Source organism: Castanea sativa, chromosome 6 (assembly GCF_040712315.1).
Source record: "Castanea sativa cultivar Marrone di Chiusa Pesio chromosome 6, ASM4071231v1".
Lineage (NCBI taxonomy): Eukaryota > Viridiplantae > Streptophyta > Magnoliopsida > Fagales > Fagaceae > Castanea > Castanea sativa.
The window spans coordinates 17,313,398-17,335,570 of record NC_134018.1 but is presented as its reverse complement, the minus strand read 5'-3'; the positions used below and the strand labels follow the sequence as shown (position 1 = coordinate 17,335,570).

Below are 22,173 nucleotides of genomic sequence, written 5' to 3'. Positions count from 1 at the left end.
CGCCGATGAGCTGCGAGGTCGCCGATGAGAGGAGACAAGAGTTTTATGCCGCTGATGGGTTTTTCTGCCGCCGATGAGATGCGGTAGAGGGTTTGGGGTTTGAAGGAGATGGAGCGTCTGGGCGTCTGGGCGCTGGGACAAGCGAGTTTCAGAAACTGATGAAAATGATGATAAATCGAGTTTTTGAAACTCGATTTCAACCTGAAGCAAATCGAGTTTCAAAAACTCGATTTCAACGTGGTTCCACGTGGATTTTTCTTCCACATCAGGTACCACCACTTACAAATCGAGACTTAAAAACTCGAGTTTTATCTGAGAACTCGAGTTTTAGACACTCGAGATGCTAGTTTTCAACATTGTTTTAAAACGTGGCAACTAACTAAATTTTTTAATATTTAATGTTATTTAAAAATAAAATTCCGAAACAGTGGAGGAAGGAATGGACACTACCAAAATCACTCTCCCCAATTTGAGGGTTTTAGATCTGGATGACCTACCGGAACTAAAGACCATCTGTAGTAGCAGTAAAGTAATAGCTTGTGATTCTCTTGAAATGATTCATATATATAAATGTCAGAAGTTGAAGAGACTCCCTCTCTCTCTGCCCCTTCTTAATGGACAACTATCTCCTCCCCCTTCTCTTCAAAAGATTTCGACATATGAAAAACAATGGTGGAAATCGCTGCAGTGGGACTCTCCCGACACTAAGAAAGTCCTTCAACCCTTTGTCAATAAATTTTCCTAAGCATGGGTATGTCTCTCTCTTCACTCTCACATCTTTCATTTTTCTTTTATTTTATGAGTATTTCTTTTACTACCCTCTAATATATCTTTTTTTAAATTCCCTTTTGGATTGGACCAACCAGCTATTAATCACATCTTCCCGGTAAGTAAGTCCATGGGCATAGATGTATATACGCTTTATACTTCTTGTAAAAAAAATTTCATGAATGGTTTCTTTTCCTGTTTTGTATGATATAGGATATGCGGCCAATGGTCTGTCCCAAGTTGAAGCTGCTGATATCAAATGTTCCCGTGGTGTGTGCGAGCAAGGATATATTCACTCTTAAATGTGATTTTATTACTTCTGTTCTTATTTGCTAATTTACTACAAACTCTGTTGTGTTATGATTGTGTGTTCCTTTTTCACCAAGTGCCACAATCTACTTTAATAATGGATACTCTGCCTAAAGTTGTTTTGATACTCACATTCTGTTTCTGTTTTCCCCATTCACTGTTATCTCCTTCTTCTTTCTCTTCTAGGCTTTTTTTGTTCTTTTAATTAAAAAATTCTGTGTACATTTTGTTCCTAATAAATATTTTGCCGCTAAATTTGGTGAAGATGCTTGGTCCAAACAGTAGGATATCTTGTAAAGTTGCTTTTACAGCAATCATAGATAGCTACAGTGATCTAATTTGTGAATTTTTATTGCAGAATGCCAAATCTTGGATTTCTCTATCATTGGAAAACTCTGGTATATACCTTGTGAACAATGTATAAAATTGGAGCACATCTTGTCAATTTCCATTGTAACTACGCCTATCTATATGCTCTATATGTGATTTGATAACTTGCGAACAAGTGTGCTTCTGATGTAAGCATCTTTTGATCATCAATTATGCGTACTTTTTCGCTTTTTATGGGATTAATCAACATGAGAAGTCATGGGTGATCCACCAACTTTTTTAGCTTCATGTTTTCACTTTTCTGAGGTTGACTTTAGAAGTCTTGTATGATCCACTATCTTCCCCTGGCCTCTAAAATCTGTGTGTCGATAACCAGCATTGCTTTTGGTTGATTAAATGTCATTGAATGTATATTTATTTTCATTCCATTTCCTTCTTTCTTGTCCCTTCCTGCAATATTCTCAATTCCTCCCTTGAATACAACTTAGTTCATGAATGATATCAAATTTGGTTTCATCACTAGTTCATAGGTGTAAAATCATTCTCAAAACTACCATTGTAATCTAATGCAGATGTTTGGCATTTTACAACGCGGATATTTGATTATTGCCATAAATAAATGTCATATGAATTTAGTTCAGGTTTTAAATGAACAATTCATTACTCAACTCAAGAGACAGAACAAATGGATCTTAAATTAATCAAAACACATCTTGACCAGTCCAAAATCTGAATCAGTAAACAGCAGAAGATGAAGCCCTGTCTAAGATCGGCCATTTGCCACTAACTTGCATATAACACTCCCTCTTTTATTGTCTTGTAACACTGTTACACTTCATTTATTAAATTTTTTAATTACATATAAGCATAACATATGCATATACACATTTGTACGTATGTATCTATCTTGAGTATGTGTAATTTTTAAATGGTTAAAAGTATTAGAAGGATTATGAAAACTGGAGGAAGACCAGCATTTGTAGGAAACTAATTGAGTGACCAAAGATACTTAGAAAAATTATTAGGTTTCTAAATAACCTTGTGCAATTTTGAAGTAAAAACACACCCTACTTCAATACAAATGTGGATCAAAAGCCAGAAGACATGATCAAACTCTTATTTCTAATTAACTTTTGATGTACAGGGAAGAATCGTTTTATTGTGTGGTTATGTGGTATGGTTCCTTTTTTAGATTTATCGCATTGTCAAATATAATAACATATGTACAAGAAATTAATGTAAATTAGCAAATATTGAATTTGGGGAATCATTTGGAACTTGAAACCTTGTCTAGGTGTTTTTTTTTTTTTTCCTTGGTGTAATAGTCAAAAGGTCCAAGAACAACCGATTAGAACAAAAGAGCAGTGCAGAACAAAGGACTCAGACCACATCCAACTACCTTCTAGTTCACACCATATTCATAAATCTAGTAGAAGCCTCGCTGCCGTCTGACCTCAACCAACACCAATTGACTGATGGATCGAAACCAGCATTGCTGTAATTGTGCTTGTAGGATCCTAATGTCAGCTAGCATAGGTTTTAACATCCGACATCACCTTCTTATCCCACAGAGTAGTCACATCCCGCAAGTAGTCAAAAGAAGCATAGAGTGGAAGCCTTTGGCCAAATCCAAAGTAAATGCTTCCCTGACAGCCAAGATGATGCAACTCTTGAATCAGAAACCCAGCTGCAGTAACCAGCTAGCATCTTTCTTCCTTTCCTATCTTTCCTGACAAAACTGGACCCCTTCTATGCACCCCTCACTTACATGCATCCTCCAGTAGAAGCTGCCACCCTACAGTCTTTAAATGAGAGTCTATCGCAATCCAGCTATTTGGAGCTCAAACCGCTGCTGCTGCTGCAATCCTCTGATTACATATATGAGTTCGTGCTTTTTATATATTAACTAGTATGTCTGTTGTACAAACTTGGACTTCAATACTAAGATTAATTTTGTAATTGAGATTTGATTGATTTCTAAGTAAAGAAGATTTCTTTTTCCTATTCATTTTCTTTTTAAAAAATTTGATCTTAGTCTATTATGATATGGTTTTAAAAACGTTATTTTTTTTAGATGTGTTCTCTAAGAAGAGATGGGGGCCTAAATAAACTAGAGATGTTACTGTAATACTATGTTATCTTATGGTGCATGGTCTGCTAGAATCCAGATTGAGGACAAGACTGACTAAACTTTGGAATGGAAGCATAAGGGGAAAAAAATTAAAAAATTTAGGTTGATATATATACACACACACGTAAATGGCCGTAACATTGTCTTTGAGAAACACTGGGGTCAGTGGCATTATCCTTTCTCCCTTGAAACTTGGTTTTAATCTACGTATCAGATGACAATTGCTATGATTCTCAGATGTCGAAAGAATATCCAAAGAGAAGCTTTGTTCCGCAATGGTGCTCGGTCCCAACCAAATATAATGACATTCTCACACACTGCATTATCAGCTCATTACAAGCAACTACAGCTCAATTGCTCATCATATAAGAAAAGCCCAGGCTTATAGCTTGTTTGCTTGTTACAATTTTAACCGTCAAAATTACAAGTCACTTAAAATGGCACAATTTGCTTGTCAAATGCTGACCTGCTGAGCACCATTGTTTGAAATCAAGAAGCATCAGACTCTTGACTGATCTGGCCCACCTAGAAGAAAAAACGCTTAAAGCTGCTACATGCACACACAAAACTTTGGGATTTTTTTTCAAAATAACAATAATTTTTAAACAATTTCGTTAATTAGCACGTTTTCAAAACTATTTGAGAAACTAACCATTCGAGTGCAATAAACTTGACTTTGGTTTAGTGAAATCGAGTCCGTAAAAATCGATTTCCTTGGAATCAACCCTTACATACTCGATTTCAGTACTCTCTCATCACACTTCTTCTCCAACAATCAAACACGTGAGAAACAACACAGATCCAAGCAAACCCAGAGAGCATAACGAAATCAACAAACCCACCTGATCAATGTTGTTATTGCGGCTCGGATGTTGACTCGAAACTCAGAGTCGGACTCGACGGGCCTTGGCAGTTGTGTTCGGAACAGCGTGGTGGTTCATCTACGCCGGCGAGGTGCTTCCTTGTCCTCTTCTCAAGCATGCTCTCTCCGTCTCTCACTCGGTCAAGAAACGAGTTTGATCTCCTTGATTTGATCTCCGTCAACAATACTCCGCCAACAAACCCAATGCCACCGCTTCGCCTACGCTGTCAACGCCTAGGTCTCTGGTTTGGGTTTCTGGTTAAGGGTTAGAGATGGAGAAATCAAGTCCGCAATGCTCAATTTTCAATTTAAATAAAATCAAGTTGATTAAACTCGATTTAGCTCTCCAAAATCAAATTTAAGGGAGTCGATTTGTTAAATTGCTAAATTGTTTCAAAACCTTGCTAACTAATAAAATTGTTTGAGGAATTTGATTATTTAGAAAAAAAAATCCAAAACTTCTTGAAGCTTGCTAGCATCTGTAATAGTTTATATTGAAAAAACTAGGATCTACTTACTATTGATAAACAGTGATCAGGAGGAAAAAAAAATATGTAACTAAAAAGGAGACAACTCCAAGTGACAAATTACAGCAGCAATGAATTCCCCGAGAATAGTGAATTTGAAAAGAGGGAACAACTAACACAAAGAATCCTGCTATATGCCTCGCTTTCCAATACAAACTCTTCACTTAAATTTCTTAAATACAAATTCAGCATTCTCAATCAAATCAGAAAAGAGGGATAAAAGAAATCAAGAGCAAGTCCTGAAATGCTCATTGTCAAAAATGATCTACTCCTCGAGTTATAAAATTGATTTCAAGCATCCTTTCAAGACCAATTGTTATCATTGCTAGCTAAGGTCAAAGAAAGATTATCCCAACAGTCTCTAATGCAGTGATGTCGGAAATAAAGCTTGGCTTCTCGGGTGCTTATGGACAATGGGATTGCCATTCTGGCCTCTCCCATACATTATCTTTTTTGCATTTACTAGTTTCTAGTGCACAGAAAAGTCTTCTAGCAAAAAACGAAGACACCCTTCTCTGACGTCACCATCCTTTTTGAAGGAGCAGTTCCAACAATTCTCTCCAGCTAAAATTTAGTCAGCAAGGGGGGGAATGTTAGTACTAAACTACATTATAAAGTATGGGGATATAACATTAAAAAAACACCCAAAAAGAAAAGAGGACAGAGTGATGAGCTGAGGACCCCAAATTTACCACCAATGGAAACTCTTAGCCCTGCCCCACCTCCATCATAATTTTTAAAAATAAATATCTACATGGTAAACCTAAGGAAATAGAGAGAACAGCTAACAGTCAACGGATGTCTTTGTCAGGTCTTATATCAAAATGGCATATGTCAGTGCATGTGATCAGTTATTATGGGGATAAGAGTTCGATATGAAAACTCTGTAACAGTGCTTAGTGGTATCCATGACTGCATCAACCATCCTCGGTTAAAGTGAACATGGACGTAGGACTCACAGGATTACATTAGTACACTACATACACATGGGGTTCAAAGCACAATCCTCAAGCAGTACTGCCTTGCATCACCACCTAAAAGCATGGATAAGGACACAGATATGACACAACACAGGACACAATAATTCTTGAAAAATTATGACAAAATGATGGGGAATAGGAAAATTAATTAATTTATATCTTTAGATATATTTTCTTCATTTTTAGGCATCTTTTATGTTTAATTGTGAGTTTTCAAAATAATGAAGCGTTTAAAAACATATCAAAATCAAAGGATTTAAATTAAAAAAAAAAAAGATTAAATTAAAAATTATATTTTTTCCTCCCTGGGGACACATGTAAGGGTGTACCCTGCTTTGTACCCGCTCATATGTGCTAGCCTACCAATAAAGAGAGCAGAATATTACCCTGAACTGATCAAAGCGAGAAAATAGCACCGCGCAAGACATGTTATGGGACCCATCAAGCATATTAACAATCTGCAAAATCCAAGATGACAGTTAAAGAGATCCAAAATAGGGTGAGATTTACCCATCCAATTTTTGTTTTAAAATAATGATAATAATAATAGGCTTTCCAAAATGCAGCAATAATTTAAAGAATGAGGCTGGCTGCTATGAGAAAGGCAACCTACTATACAAAGATCACACTCACCTCAGGGTAAAACTCCTTCCTCTCTGGCAGTGAATAGATTATTAGATTCTGAATACCACGAATCTACAAGCAAGGAAATATGAATGGATGTCAACACTATGCATTATAAAAAATGATTCTGATATTTGATTTGATAAATTAGATGCGTTATAGAAGTAAATCAAGCATAGACGCACATATATCATGTTAGATATGAAAGCATAGACGCACTTAGGTACACTGTTGAACCTATAAGTTTACATGGTGAAAAAGTGTGTGCAGAAGCAGTCGAAATAACCTTGTATCTGTAGTAAAAATGTGCCCTCTCCGTGTAAAGCATAATTTTACGCCTTCCTTCAAAAAACCAAAGCCGTGCACGGGAAATATCACTTGGTTGTGTGTACCTGAAGAGCAAGACCACCATTTCCAAGGTAATTACATGAAAAACCCATGGAGAAAATTGATATCTTAAAATGCAATGCTGAATGCTTTGGCAGGATACATATAATGGTCAACACAAGCAATAGAAAAAGAAAACAAAGCTTCTTACTCCCCAAGCAGACAGAAAGATGCTTCCTGTGACTTCAAAAAATTTCGAATTCGAACAAATTCAAAGTAAGAACTGATAAATAGCATAGTTCCCCCCTGCATTGGAAAGTTCCACAGAAGTTTAAAACATTGAACAGTTTATAACAGCCATATCAAACACTTAAAATTTCACATTAGATTGTTCTTTTAAGTTCAAGAAAAATAAAAGTACCTGAACCGAATCTTTTATCTTTGGGAACACCTGCACAAATAAAGTCATTATTAATTATAGCCTGATAACTTTTAGTCTTCCAACTGGAATTTCTTTTAAGACAGAAGACTCTCATGTAATGTAATGGATGAGTGGCAGCCGAATGAATGATAAGAAGAAATTGACCCTTTCACAAACCAAATATAAGTCTGAGATCCTGAGATGGTCCAATAATTTTAACAAGCACCTATTAATGCATAGGTGAATTCAGGTGAACGAGCAAAACGGAACCTAAAATGACATGGGTGGAAGTAAGGATGACGAAATTCCAGTGACGGAAGAGAGACACAGCCATGGATAGCACAAACTTCCATTCATCAGCCAAGCCTAGTTAAGACGAATCACATCTAAAGCCCAAACACAGGCCATGGTATTATTCTAGGAAGCATGGACACAACATGATGTATGGGTACAATATAATATGGACAAAACGATATGATAATTTTGAAAAATTAGTATATGGAGCAGAGACATAACAATTAATTGATTAATATAATATAATATACTTTTCGATATATAACTTTCAATCCCACACAAAAAAAAAAAAGTCCTTTGAATTGCGATACCAATACCCGGACCAAATAGCATCAAGGTCACCTATACAAAAACATCTAACCAAAGAAACTAAATAAATAAATAACATAACTAAAAACCTGGCCCCATGTTGACCACACAGGAACATCCACAACCCTTTGCCAACCCCAAACACTATGTAAACCAACTTATATTCCAGAACCTCCCAATCTCCTTATCAGGGTTCCTGATGGTCTCATTCTTACGGATGGCCAAGATCTCATGGGTGGCACCACCAACAATACTCAGCAGCTGCCCACCCAAAAGTCTTGCTGTTGATCTTCACCCAAAGGGATTCAAGCTCATGAGTCATGGGTGTGGGCCTCAAGCTTATGAACATCCATAGCTAAGTTCCACATCCAGGTTAAGTTGAGCTGCAACTGACAGTTAAAGTTCAAAGCCTTAACCTAATCTAAGAAGACTTACAGGACTTGAAATTTCATTTTTTTAATATCAATAGCTGGGGTTTACATCTCTCAAATGGGGCACCCCATTGGGATGTTCAATTCTCTAGACCAGTCCAAGACGGAGAGTTGGATAGACTTTGCTGGAGGCCTGCTAAGAGTAGGGGTTTTGAGGTGTGAAGTTATTATCTTTCCTTACCTTCATCTAATGGCACTTCGTTTCCTTGGAAGTTGGTGCGGCGTTCAAAAGTCTCCTCTAGGGTTTTGCCTTATTTTCTTGGACTGCTGCTCTAGGGAAGATTTTATCTACGGACAATCTCCGAAAGAGAGGCATTATTATAACGGATTGGTGCTGCATGTGAAAAAGGTATGGGAAGTCAATGGATCATCTTCTTCTTCATTGTCCTATCTCTTACAAGTTATGGACAATGGTTTACTGTTTATTTGGACTCCATGTTTGCAGCTTGGCAGGGTTATTTTGGTAGGCATAGAAAGATTGCATTTTGGAAGGAGGTACCACATTGCATCATGTGGCGTCTTTGGAGAGAACAAAATGCTAGAAGTTTTGAGGGATACGAACAGTCTATCCATGAAATTAAAGCCTTTTTTCCTTCGTACTTCGTTAGATTGGAGTGTTGCTTTTCATTCTCCTCAAAAAAAAAAAAAAACTTTTTTAGACATGTTTGAGCATTGTAATTTTGAGAGTTTGATTGTACTTCTCCCTAAGTACACCTATGATGTATTTGGGATGTTTTATTTTAATACAATTTTTGTTACTTTTCAAAAAAATACGGGGGACCAAAGGCTCTAACTCAAGTAAAGATGCCTAAAACTTGATGGTAATTTTTGAGTCCTAAGAAGAGATGCGCTATCATATGTTCCATTCACATGATGCATTTGCACAACTAAATCAACAAGATATAAGTTCAAAACAAACCTTCTTGACAAAATAATCAAAACGAGCATCATCAACATCTGCTATTGAGTCCACATCAAATCGCTCATAAATCTGTAAGGTTGAGAGAGCATAATAAAACTTAATATTTACACAGTAAAAGAGGGGATTTAAAATAGTGATCAATGATATTAGAATCCTACTAAAACAAGAAAGGAAATCATGTACTGAAGATTAGAATTATGTAAGCATTTTTTATTACCCACAGTAACTATTGAAGGATTAAAACATAGGACACAATTTCCAACCTAATTAGTAATTAGATTGAAAACAAAACCATTTTTCACATTTTATTTCCAAATTCAATTTCAACATTTCATGAAATTACCCTGCTCCAAGCATTGACCCCTCAAGAGCCATCTCAAACAAAAGTGTCAGCAGCTAGAACTAATACTGAAGAGGGGAAAATAAGTCCAGGAAAAAAAAAACCCTACCTTCATCTCCCCTTTCTATCTAAGTGTACCCCAAATGTTTGTCCTAATCAAAAGTCAATATGATCTGTTTTTCCAAAATATCTTACTCCCTAAGGTTTAACATTAATCTCACTTTTGGAAGAAAAAAAAAAGCAATAAAGGGATGACATTGGAAACACAAGAAGTAAACAGGTACCTGTTAAATGCATCTATGTTAGTATCTCAAATGTCATAAGTAGGAATGATGACTTCAAGGAATTATAATAATGATGATTAAAAAGACCAAGTCAATCAACCATCTAGTATTTCCTACTTGGAAGAATGCATAATGGTAGAATGTATAAGAGAAGGTGAAGATCCATTTAACTAACCCTATGTTTGTACAGGGGAAGATGGAGGAAGAGGAGAGAAAAAGGTGGATTGAATGCAGGGGAAGGTGGAGGGAGAGGAACAAGAAATTGGATGCATATTCCAGCCACGTATCCTAATGAACCCCACATTTTTTGTCCCATAGAAATCTATTCCATTTTTTGTCAGCCTAGATATGAAAATCCTTAAGGCACGTAATTGTCCATCTCTTCTCTCTATCTTTGTGTGAGTATGTTATTTTTTATAAGCGTTTGTCCATCTCTTCCCATGCCCCCCCCCCCCCCAATTATCAAATTGGCAAAAGACAAAATTATCCCATAGCAAAGATGGAAACGAAGACTGGAGATGACAATTCGAGATGCAATTATTTATTTATTTATGGTTAACAGGAGACACAAATATGAATATGCAGATGATATACCAACGCTCTGGTAATAATTTGAAACATTTGAGTTTTTTTTTTTTTTTTTTCCCCTTTTTGCTTAGAGGTGATGTCCAGCCTTTTAGTGAACATGGCAGAAAGTGAGCTGGTCGTGGGGCAAAAAAGAACATGATGAAAAGAAGAGCAGTAAAGTGCAATGAATATGTATTTACCAAAAATTAAAAATTAAAAATTTTAAAAAAAAAAGGGTTAAACTCGAAATATAAGAAAACATATGGTGTATAATATCCCCTATGGAATATCATATAAAATACGCTAGATCCATCATAATTTCACATTACACTATCATCCTTGAAAGTTTGATCCACCCTTTGCATTCATTGCTTTAAACATGTATATCAGGATCAAAATTCAGGTTTATGACTTCCATTTAAAGAAAGTAAAAATATTTGATTTGTAATATATTAATCACAAACACGTACTTAACTGTTTGCTTAATGTCATCTTCGGTTTGTAATTAGTTTATGGGAATACAAATCTTTTTTGTACTATTTGAGGGGATGAATGAGCAGAAATGCTAAGAGATGTAACACACAATACTGTCCATTTATGATTGATCACTGTATTTTGCATGCCTGATTGTAATGTCCCTTTGTATACATCTTGTACACTTGGGTGACTATTTTTTGGTATCAATAAAATTTCATTACTTATCAAAAAAAAACTTCCATTTACATTAATTTAGATCTACCCAGTCTCAATTTTTTCTGCTGACAGAATGATCACTGATTCACCCAGTTCTTGAAATATCAATCAAGAAATGAAATAAAATAAGACAACATGAGCATCTAATGTCTTAAGATATTAAAAAACCAGCTCTAATTTAAGCATACAGAAAGGACATTGAGGCCAACACACCTGCCGCACTTGGAGTATCACTTTTGGAAGAACACCTTTATACTCGCAAACCAACTTCACCTGAAAATAAAACTAACAGTATCGATATCATAAAATTTAAAATAGATGAGATTATACATGACACTTTTTTGTTTAAAAGAAAAAAATGCTTGCATGGGAAGCAATATACCAGTCCACTTTTATTCACAGCAAGCAGATCATTTTTGTTTTCATCATAATAGGAGTATACTAGTAATACTCAAATAAAAGAGATCAATGGTTTATTAGCTATTGGCATATAGGTGATTTAGGGCAGAGATACCAGAACAGGAAAAACATATTTTACTCAGAAACATGACTCAACATGGTATAAAAAGAGATTACAACAAAAAATGAATATTAAATAGGACCAAATTATAAAAAAGCATTGTCTCAACATTAAAATATAGGACAGGTAGAAAATGAGTGACGTGGTGGAATGCCTCGTGAACATAGAGTACAAACACAGATAGAAGATAGAACAGCTTTGACTAAGCCTTGGCTTGTGAGTCACATACCTAAGAGGATCCATGACTACACTCAATTTGCATCAACACTAAAAAAGAAAAAAAAAAATTAGAACCCAGCAAATCCTTCGGTGAAATCCTTGATAAAATGTGTCTAAGTGTAGTACTTGAAACTTATTGTTTAAAGTTCTCTCTAAACTAAATTCACTTGTTTTAAGTTAAAACTTTTGGCTAGCCTAGAATGAACTGCACTTCTCTAATCAACCCATTTGTTTCTTTTTCCTTCAGGCAATAAAATCAATGGAAGAAAAGGATATAGTCCCCTCTCTTCTCATTCTTTCAAAGTGAAGTGATAGCTTCTTAAGCCTCCAGGCTGTTTATGATCACCTTTTCTGAGGTAGGTTACTACATTGGTGTGAAGACAGTATAGAAAATGTAAAAACAAATATCAACATACTTTTCCTTGGTAATTACTGCAATGGCGATTGAACAATGCATTGATATCTGGGACAAGAAAGTACAGATACATATTAGAATATATCTATTGTTCAAATATTAGTCAAAGGTATTCTTGTGTTAAATATAGTCAAAAGCTCTGGATTGCCCTGACAAAGGCTAGCTGGATCATGCATACATATAAATAAGATTGAGAAAGTTAAAATCTACATCCCACCATAATATGCAAATTTGAAAAAAATTACAACTGGATAACACAAGGTGATTTATGATATGTTTCTCACACCTCCACAACCACCCCCCCCCCCTCCCCCACACAAAAAAATAAAAATAAAAACATATACACGCACACAAACGATGGCAATGTTCTTATCAAAGCTTTTTTAAGAATAGCAGGAAACCCTATTACCTGGGTTAGAATAATAGCCCAAAATAATTGATTGCCGGTAAAACTTTGCATATCCATCCAGATACCTAAACATGAAAGACAAGTTAAAGGGTCACTATAACTCAAGAAAGGATATAAAGCAGAAGATCTTTTGATTAGCTAAGCAATTCTTTATATATAAAACAAAAAATATAAAACATCGAGAGGAAACTTTGTTTATATCCCATACACTAGAGGTTCCCTCAGTCAACCCGCCAGCCACACCATAAAAAAGAAAAGTAAAAATTTAAATAAATGGGAGGGACGGGACAAACACAATGATTAAATTATCTTGGAAAATCGTATTACATACCACGGTCTAATGCGCATAACATCAGTTCCATGCTGCTTTGATGGTATGTGATTCAATTGTTCAACAACTGTATTCACATGGGACCAATTCTGGATAATTTTCATAAAAAATAAAAAGAATAAGAAACAAAAAGGATAATTTGCACCATATGAACTGCAACAAATATATTTCTAGCAATTAAATTCACTGCACTACATACCTGCATTGCTATGACATCAGCATGATCAATGATAAGAACCTGCTCATGGAAAATACTTTTTCTGTTAACAATATAGGAAACTCTATAGGCACAATTTTTTTTTTTAAGTGAGAGAATAATTATAATGACATACTCCTGAAAAATGACAAAAGAGACATATTACCTCTATAGAGGAGAGATAATCTACATCTTTTTCCTTGAATGTTTTAGCCTCCGAAATTTTCTGACATGAAAAGTCTGGTGTCACTTGCATTTTTAGCCAAAATAAAAAAGGTAAAATTCTCCATAAAATCTCAACAGGATAACCAAACATAATATTATACAGGTAGAAAAGGCAACTAACAATAGACCTGCACTATATATACAGTTTAAGATGCCCGTAGGGTGAACATCTTGCCAAAATAATACATAAAACTATGTTTCTTCTCATCGCCCCTCAAACATGCTGGATGACTTGAGCAAAATGATAACATATCAGTAAGGAGAGACATTTTTCATCATGATGGAATCTTCTGTTTCCATATGCTTACATTTTGAAATGAACTAGGATTCATGTCTTCAAACTAAATTACTTAAATATACCAATTAGAATTATAGTTCGGTGATTAAATTCATCATTTCTTAACAGCTTAAAATTTTGGGACAATTGGTAATTTATCATGGTATCAAAACAAGTGGTCCAAAGTTCAAACCCTGTCTCCACTTTACTTAAAAGTCCCATATGTTCAGCCCATTTATTAAGGGAAGGGTTTGAATTATGTTTAAATAATTAAATTCACCATTCCTAATAGCTTAAGCATTTAGGATAATCGGTAATTTATCAATACCCATCACTTAGAAAAAAGGGGAGGGATGTGGGTAGGAGAAGAGTGTTGGAAGTAATAATGCCAGCAACTTTTGGCTAGAGATTTCCTTAGACGCTCTTTTATTCCTTGGACATTGAATAAACAAGGTGCAATTCTGAAGCCATGTATATTCCCAGAGAAGATAGGAATAAAAAGCCTTAAATACTACAGTCTGTCAAGGAAGGATCGCAACTCATTATAATACTACCCAAAAGAGAAGGGGGGGAAAAGAGAATGAGTTATCATGTTCTCCTATCTTGATGCACATAAGAGAGAGTTGTGAACATAGTACTTGAAAATAATTGCTAGCCTTCCACTGAGCTTAAAGTCAAAGAGGATCTTTTAAGCTAGAGAGTAGGTAGACAAACACTTCTACAGACAGCAAGAAAACTGAAGAGTGAAATTTGCTTAATTCACCATTTTTTTTCTTTTTTTTTCATTTAAAAAAGAGGCAATTGAAATGAGGAGCGAAATTCCAAATTCAAAGAAGAAAATTATATGGACACTCAAAAGTATTGCAACTTCATCCCCTTCACAAATAAAAGACACTAGAAGAACTTAATTTAAAATCTGTATTCTTTGCAGGACCAGCCTTGCAGAAATTGAGCCATTAAGCTGAGCCATGAGAACAGGGATAAAGAGTTAATGTTCGAAGGGCCTCACCAAACTAAAGATCTCCCAGAACATGATTCTTCGATAATGACCCAACACTATCTATCATGAAATCTCAAAACACAGCATAATATTCAACTTGGGATTTTCTTGAGTTAGCACCTAATAACAGGATTTTCCTATACAAGTAACAGAGCCTCAACAGAAGCATAGAACATACTAATGCCATGCTCTTGCATCACTAGATGTTTAAAGCCAATAAACCAACAACAGATCCAAGGCAGCACCATATACCCTTTGCACTGAGTTAAGTTCTCTTCTTTCATGATTAAACTATTTGATGTTTATCAAGACAAAATAGGGATGTAAATTTGTATTTTTAGAAAAGTTCCTGGTGTATTGGACACAATAAATGTTTTGCATAGTGCTAAAGAATGAATATAATATATATAAAAGCTATAACAGTCTTCACGATAATATTTTAGAAAAATCAGAAAAACAAATCAAAAGAATAAATGCTTACAGCAATCAAACGAACTGGAGAAGCAACAATCAAATCTGAGGAATAGAAATCACTGTACAACTTTATGCTCTTCCTACAAAAAATTGGAAAAAATAAAAATAAAAAACAGAAAGTAAGAAAATGAGCCAGCAGGCACATCTACACTCACTCCATTTATGCTTAAATATACAATGACAGCAACTAACTATTTTAAATTTTTTAATCAAGCAATCACAAGAACAGAAATCTTTTAAAAGATTGAAAATCTGATGAAATTTGATCAAATGACGATAGCTAAATACCTGGTAGAATAATATGTACTACAACAAAAAATGAGCATTATCTGTTTTTCATCGTATCCAATCAAGTGTTTCTTAAATCGCAAGAGTAGATACAGGCAACAAAAATCATTGAGCAGCAAAATAAAGTTTTAGATGCTCCTACAGTCCTAGCTACTGCATACTCCATTACAATGATACTGTAAAAGCATAGTCACATTCCACGCAAATTCAGCAATTGGAATCCACAACGCTAGGTTGATTAATCATCCATCCACCCAATTGGAAAGAACTAAAAATAATGGACAACACAATTCTATAGATAAATTCTCAAGTAATAAATGGTGAGGTGGCATTATGGTAGGCCCTAGGTTAAAATATTCTCAAATTGGTAAGTTACACACACACACTCCCCATAACCCATGGCATTATTGTGGAAGGAATAAGTACCACTTGAGCTAGAGCTCATTGGCAGGTCCGAGGTTCAAACATTGCATATCAAAAAAGCAAAGGGTGAGAAAATAATCAATCAACGGACAGGTATATCGCATATCATGTACCCCCCCATCCAGCACTTGGAGTAGATTTTATGAAAACCTAGGTTCAAACAAAAAGATTCTATAGATGCACGCTAGTCTACCATAAATTCTAGGAAAAACCCTCAAAGTGCCTTGTAATTCATGTTCATAAAACCATAATTTGTGTTCAGAGCACGTTTTACAATCTACAGAGTGAGATCCAATCTTGTGACTACATATCTTTCTCAATGACTCCTAGATTTATCATAGTTTTAGCCTCACATCTAAAAAACTTATATATCTTCTCAGCGTATAACAAAATTAGATGAAGTGCAATTATTATGTCAACAGAACTGAGAATGTTAATTTGATGGACTTGTTGGGTCATCACTATAAACTAAAGAAATCTTACCTAGTAAACTTAATTCCAAACATGAAATGATCCTCTTCATCCCTTTTTCCACCAAAAAGTTCTAGAAAGTCGGAAGGCTTTGAAGACTTCTTAGCTTTTGAGTTACCCTGGGTTTGTTGAGATAACTCATCCTTATCGTCTTCAACCTCTTGAGTTCCAAATTCTTTCAAGAAACGGTCAATGTGATCAACATTAACCTGAAAACCAAAAGGATAGTATTAACCAATATGGAAAGAAAACATTTATAAACTGTGTTTTATTTATCAAAGACAAAAGAAACCTCTAAAACTTTTTATCATATAAATATTTGATAAATAACACCATAAATTTATGTTGCAGGAAGTAATAAGAAAGCACAATTAACTCAATATTAAGATAGACATTTCTGTAAAACTATAATCTAGTAATGGCCACAAATTATCATAAAAGTTGCAATAATGTGAAGTACTACTTTAAAAAAATTCATAAAGTATTGCACTCTCTTTACTATATGAACCACTAATATTTCTGAAGAGTGACCATATATAATTTTGTGTGCCAAAAATTATCCTTAGCTATCTAAAATTTTTTTTTTTTTTTTTTTGATAAGCAACGTAGGAATATTATTAATAAAAGAAAAAGTGCTATCCAAAGCTCTTGCTATCTCATACTTTTAGATAGCTAAGGCTAGCTATCTAAAAGTATGAGATAGCAAGAGCTTTGGATAACAATCCATTTCCACAACTATTACAAAGTTTTGCATTAAAATCCAATCAATTTTTAGAATATAATTATATTACCTTGTTTTGTAATAGCTGAAAATATCTCCCATATACTATTATTTCAACTTTGTTAATGATCCAAGAATATGGAGGAATGAACATCTAAGCACACATCTTGTGTACTGTGGTGTTCATCCTTTTCAGTAAAATTTCCTTAATGGTCATAAAAAATTTAAAGGAATTGAATAAAGAAGTGCATGGTTATTCAACTATAATGACCTGAAGTTATCGAAAAGAATTTCCAAGAATCTGGTAAACAAACTAGACAAAGATAAAGATTGTATTTCCATTTTTCCTTAAACCTTGACAAGGATCTAAGTTCTCCTTGTAAAGATCCAATTATAAAGGATTTTTTTACTTTTGGTCCGCTATAAAGCTCATTCATAAACATCATATATGTCTTTAATATGCTTCAGTACATGGACAAAAAATTTCTGATAAACTGCCATAGCTTCTTTTGTACCACTAAACGCAAGAAAAGTGTTGGAAATTGGAAACTGGTGGGCTTTGAAAAGTGCTAAAGCTCATAACAATGCAAGGTTTCACGTTCAATCTTCAACATTAATTAGGATTTTGGAGGTCATCGTCTAAAGGGGACCAAAAGGATTTAGTGACAATACTTAAGTCCCATCATTACCCTATAACAAACCTTGAGCATTCCTCCAATAGCAGAAATTCCCAAAACATTACCTATAAAATAAAGGACAATAAGTCCCGAAAGAGGTTTCAAAGCTCAAATGGAAGGATCACTAAGGGTTTTTTTTGTGTGTGTAAAAAGGTGCAAAATGATGGTTTAGAAACATGACTCCAAGTTCCATTTGGTGGACCAAATACAAGACAAGACATATACAAGTATGAACAACTCCTAATGGAAAGAGAATATATAAAGTTATAAACATGAATGCCATGTATGACCCAGCTTATCTACCACAGCAAAAGATCAGATCAAGCTAAAGAGAGGACATATGATGGAATACCTTGTTGGCTGAAGGGGTTAGTTGAATTAACCTTTGGACAACACGAAGCGCAATGCGTCTAAGCGGTAAGAGGATCAAAACCTGGTGCACATCATAAAAAACAGACCTTGTTGATTAAGCAAGCACACTGTAATATACGAAATAAAACAATTGGGAAAAGAAACATAACAGTCACAGAACAAACCAATCTCAAGGACTTCTACCTCTTTGTAGAAGACTTATTGTGGTTCCCAATAAAGGAGACAAGTTACAAGTGATGAAGCCACATTGGGTCCTTCATGATAGAATTTCTATAATCATATATAACAGCCACAGTTTCACGCACTAGTTTTCGAAAATGAAGGAAAGAAAGCCCTATATGACCAACAGACAAGTGTACTAACTATAGAGCAGCAGAATTATAATTTATAAACACAATTATGAACAAGTAATACTCAGCTGCTTCTTAAAATTTAATTGATCCAATATTGAAGACGCAAATGGGATGAATCAATTCAATGTATAGAAACTGATAATTCTCAAATGGAAAACGTTACAAATTTAAACTTTCAATCCAAAGGCTTAAGATAAATTATGATGAAACTACAGAAGATCAATTTTTAAATTACTCTGGTACTTTTACTTCTGTTTTTATATTAAATTTAGAATTTGTAGAGTTCAATCTTCTTCAAAACTGAAGTTTAGGCTATGAAGTACACATATAGATACAATATACATCATACAGATAGAATATAGCACCATTGTTGAAAATATGTGGGATACAATTAAACAGGTATAATTAATTACCAAAAAGAAAAATAGCATAGGTATAATCTGATAGATAGAAGTATACATAGACATTTTGGTATGCTAATATTTTGCTAAAAAGTGTGAAGTTATTTACTTGCTAAGTCAAACAAGCAACTATAACTTGTACACTTAGTATGCCACAACTGGTCTATCATTTTATTTACACTTATATTCTGTGAATCACGGACATGAACACAACATGAGACAACACATCACAAGACATAGTGACACAACAATTCTAGAAAAAACAAGGGCACGACAAGGCAACAACATTCTTTGGGGCCAAATGTATAAAGTTGAAAAAGCAAATAAATATAATGAATTGTATTGGTAAAAAGAATAAGGACCACCAATTAGATACTAAATACAGTTTTCATTTCTTTTTCTTTTTCTTTTTTCTTTTTTTATTCGTTACTATTTCATCAGTACACTTTCTTTCTTGTTTTATGCCATTCGTTTCTGTCAATGAAAGTCTCAAAAGTAAAATAAAACTGGGCAATAAGACAGTAAACTGAAAGGAATTAAAAAATAATTTAAAGTGAAGAAAGAGCAAGAAGATGCCATAATAACCACCTATAAGAACTCGTGTTCATTTCAAGCCAGAACGACAAAAGGAGATAGCTTATGGAAGCACCAATGAGTAACAGAGAAAGCAACAGATCCATCCTTCCACGCTTTGGATGACCATGTACCAGATGAGGACGAAAGAGATCATTCATGAGCTTGTAGAAGCGCCAATGAGCTTCAATTGGCGCCTATTTGGCTGTTATGAGAGAAAGAAGATTGCATATGGAGATTTGAGGCTTTGATTTTTTTTTTCCAATTTTTTTGGCAAACCATGTTTTGACTATGTCTTTGAGGTGTCTCGACCATATCGGAACCCCCAAAAAAAATCTTGAGGTGCATATGCAACCATGTTTTTCCATTTCTGAGCTTTGTAGTTTATATTCATAGCATATACTAGAAGGCTCATTCCAAACATTCAAGGCAAAACCAGCTCATGCTTCATTGTTATTCAAGATGTATCAGCTTCTTTTTTATTCTTTTTTTTTTTAATATAAGTAAGAAAAAGTTTTATTGAAAGACTATTTCATGCAAAAAGAACACGAAGCAGCCAAAAAAGTACAATGACAACTCAAAACTGTGTACAAGAAAGAAGAGAATCAATAAACGTCAAGAGGGAGTCACTAGATAAGGGTCGCCAAGGAGAGACCAATCAAATAAAGGGCCTACGAACGAGGCAAGGAGCTGATCCCTCAAGCTATCCACATCCTTGAACACTATATCCTCAAAAGTAAGGTTTTTTTTTTTTTTTTTTTGATAGGTAATCAGAAAACTTTTATAAATGATAGAAAAAAGAGGAATACAAGGAGTTCATGATGATGAACAACTAGAAAAAACAAAAAAGGTACAAACAGAGGGAAGTCAAGAAACTAAACTAAGGGAGGACAAAACTCAAAGAGAGAAAAACAATCACCTATCATACCAAGCATCCTTGACCACTGAACACACATAGAGCTTGGGATAAAGATCTTTTAGAGTATTGTAACCAATTCACCTATCATACCAAAAGCGGATAAGAGTGCCTTCACCCAATATTGGAGAATATTAAACAACGGTTGGCAAGGTGGAAGAAGTTGTATCTCTCAAAAGGAGGTCAATTGACTTTGCTTAAAAGCACGTTTTCAAGCCTTCCTCCTTACTATTTATTGATGTATCAGCTTCCAAAATTGAAAATTACAGTTTTGAAAGTTGGAAATGTTTGATGCATCAAACACGTATGTTTGAAACTTTCAAAAAGTGGAGCAACCTTCTAAATGAAGCTCTTTTTACACTGACCAAACAACCCTTGCCAACTACAGTAGACATCTACCACTTTCTTTGGAACTACCCATTGAATTCCAAAAGGAATAAAAAAAAAAAAAGTTTCCACTAAAAATAATTTCTATCACTAGCTATTTTCAACAGATTAAAAAAGCCTAGATCAATTTTATCACAAGACAAGGAGGAGTGCTCTCATCAAATGATGTCTATCAACTAAAGTCAGGAACATAACAGCACTATTTATCACTACTAGCGACACAATATTTCAATGACGAAAATGATAAGTGGTCAAAAGATCTATGGGAACAGGAAAGAATTATAAACTCATATGATAAACCAAGTCTACATATTGAGAACCATTTAATAATTACTCTATTAGGTTCAAAGCTCTTATGTGTATACCAGGGAACCAATTTAAAAAGCAAAAACAAAAAATGAAGAACAAAGTCCAAGTCTATTTAGTACAAGTTGTTAAAAAATCACAAGAAAACAACTAAGACTACCTTAGGACGAGTAAATCCATGATCAAGGAAACTATCACCATTAAGAATTTCATTGTCAGCGCTTTCCGGATGCTTCGCCAATTTTGTATCATTCTTTGTCACAAGATCTCTGGTTTTTAATACATGATTCAGCTGCATAATATACTCTTCATTTAATCATTCTATGAAAATAACATACACCAAAAATCTATCAAGAAAGTTCAAGTAATTGCACGCACAGAATGAATGATGTAAGCATCCATGATACTTGAATCTTCTTCCAGGCCTTTTAGATAAAAGGGTTTCTTGTTACAGTGCAGTATATCCCGATAGCTGTTGCCTAGAAAAAAATCAAGACAGTGTAAGCAATTAGGTACATAAAAAATAAAATAAAATTAAAAAATAAAAAAGTATAACCAATAATGAATACTCAATTGCAAGATCATAAAGTCAATAAGGGGGAAAAACCAGAGAGGCAACTTTCAAGACAAACATATAATCATAAATGTATAACAAACAAAGAGAAAGTTCAACAAAACTCAAGGACCAGGTACTTAAAATCAACTGCAAAAATCCAGTTTTCACCACCCAGATAAACTCTTGCACATCACAAAGTTTGCATAGACGTGAAGAAAGCAGCGATGAGAAACTCCTAATTACTTCTGAGCACTGTGTCACATCCACTACTTCCAAAATTTGTGCTACCAGAAGGAACACAGGATGCTAATACATCTGCTCATGTCTGAATCTGTCACAGTACTATCCCAAGCTAAAAGATACAATTCACAAAACCTCTCCTTCCGGGTATAGACTACCCCTGCCATAGGCCATGCCAAAATCAAAATTTTGTGCCATCCCCAACATCATATCTAACAAAGCTCACAAAACTATCCCATCCTCTTCTAATAGGCTTCCATAAACCCACTCCATACAATCCCCAAACCTACACCAAGCACCAAAA

The 22,173-nt window shown here is 34.7% G+C and overlaps 1 protein-coding gene and 1 long non-coding RNA gene across 3 annotated transcripts in view; one reads left to right on the top strand and one right to left on the bottom strand.

The window, feature by feature from the left end:
* Nucleotides 1-486: 486 nt before the first annotated feature.
* On the top strand, nucleotides 487-1,632 carry LOC142638776 (uncharacterized). 2 transcript variants are annotated; one of them, XR_012845052.1, is made up of 4 exons: nucleotides 613-751; nucleotides 867-886; nucleotides 982-1,072; nucleotides 1,436-1,632. It is a non-coding gene; the product is annotated as an uncharacterized LOC142638776 (long non-coding RNA). The 2 variants fall into 2 exon arrangements; XR_012845051.1 differs by lacking the exon at nucleotides 1,436-1,632 and having other exon boundaries at nucleotides 487-751; nucleotides 982-1,358.
* A 3,308-nt stretch (nucleotides 1,633-4,940) lies between these two features.
* The window catches only part of LOC142640431 (protein NUCLEOLAR FACTOR 1), a 37,346-nt gene continuing 20,113 nt past the window's right edge, over nucleotides 4,941-22,173 (bottom strand). Inside the window, exons 8-25 of the mRNA XM_075814528.1 lie at nucleotides 21,452-21,552; nucleotides 21,234-21,365; nucleotides 18,118-18,198; nucleotides 16,380-16,576; nucleotides 15,193-15,265; nucleotides 13,376-13,435; nucleotides 13,213-13,251; nucleotides 13,014-13,102; nucleotides 12,683-12,747; nucleotides 12,275-12,321; nucleotides 11,333-11,392; nucleotides 9,233-9,304; nucleotides 7,280-7,309; nucleotides 7,070-7,164; nucleotides 6,818-6,923; nucleotides 6,541-6,603; nucleotides 6,294-6,365; nucleotides 4,941-5,491 (exon numbers count right to left, since the gene is read on the bottom strand). Coding sequence (XP_075670643.1) covers nucleotides 5,417-5,491; nucleotides 6,294-6,365; nucleotides 6,541-6,603; nucleotides 6,818-6,923; nucleotides 7,070-7,164; nucleotides 7,280-7,309; nucleotides 9,233-9,304; nucleotides 11,333-11,392; nucleotides 12,275-12,321; nucleotides 12,683-12,747; nucleotides 13,014-13,102; nucleotides 13,213-13,251; nucleotides 13,376-13,435; nucleotides 15,193-15,265; nucleotides 16,380-16,576; nucleotides 18,118-18,198; nucleotides 21,234-21,365; nucleotides 21,452-21,552 — 1,457 coding nt within the window. The 3' untranslated portion in view covers nucleotides 4,941-5,416. The remainder of the gene's footprint in view (nucleotides 5,492-6,293; nucleotides 6,366-6,540; nucleotides 6,604-6,817; nucleotides 6,924-7,069; nucleotides 7,165-7,279; nucleotides 7,310-9,232; nucleotides 9,305-11,332; nucleotides 11,393-12,274; nucleotides 12,322-12,682; nucleotides 12,748-13,013; nucleotides 13,103-13,212; nucleotides 13,252-13,375; nucleotides 13,436-15,192; nucleotides 15,266-16,379; nucleotides 16,577-18,117; nucleotides 18,199-21,233; nucleotides 21,366-21,451; nucleotides 21,553-22,173) is intronic.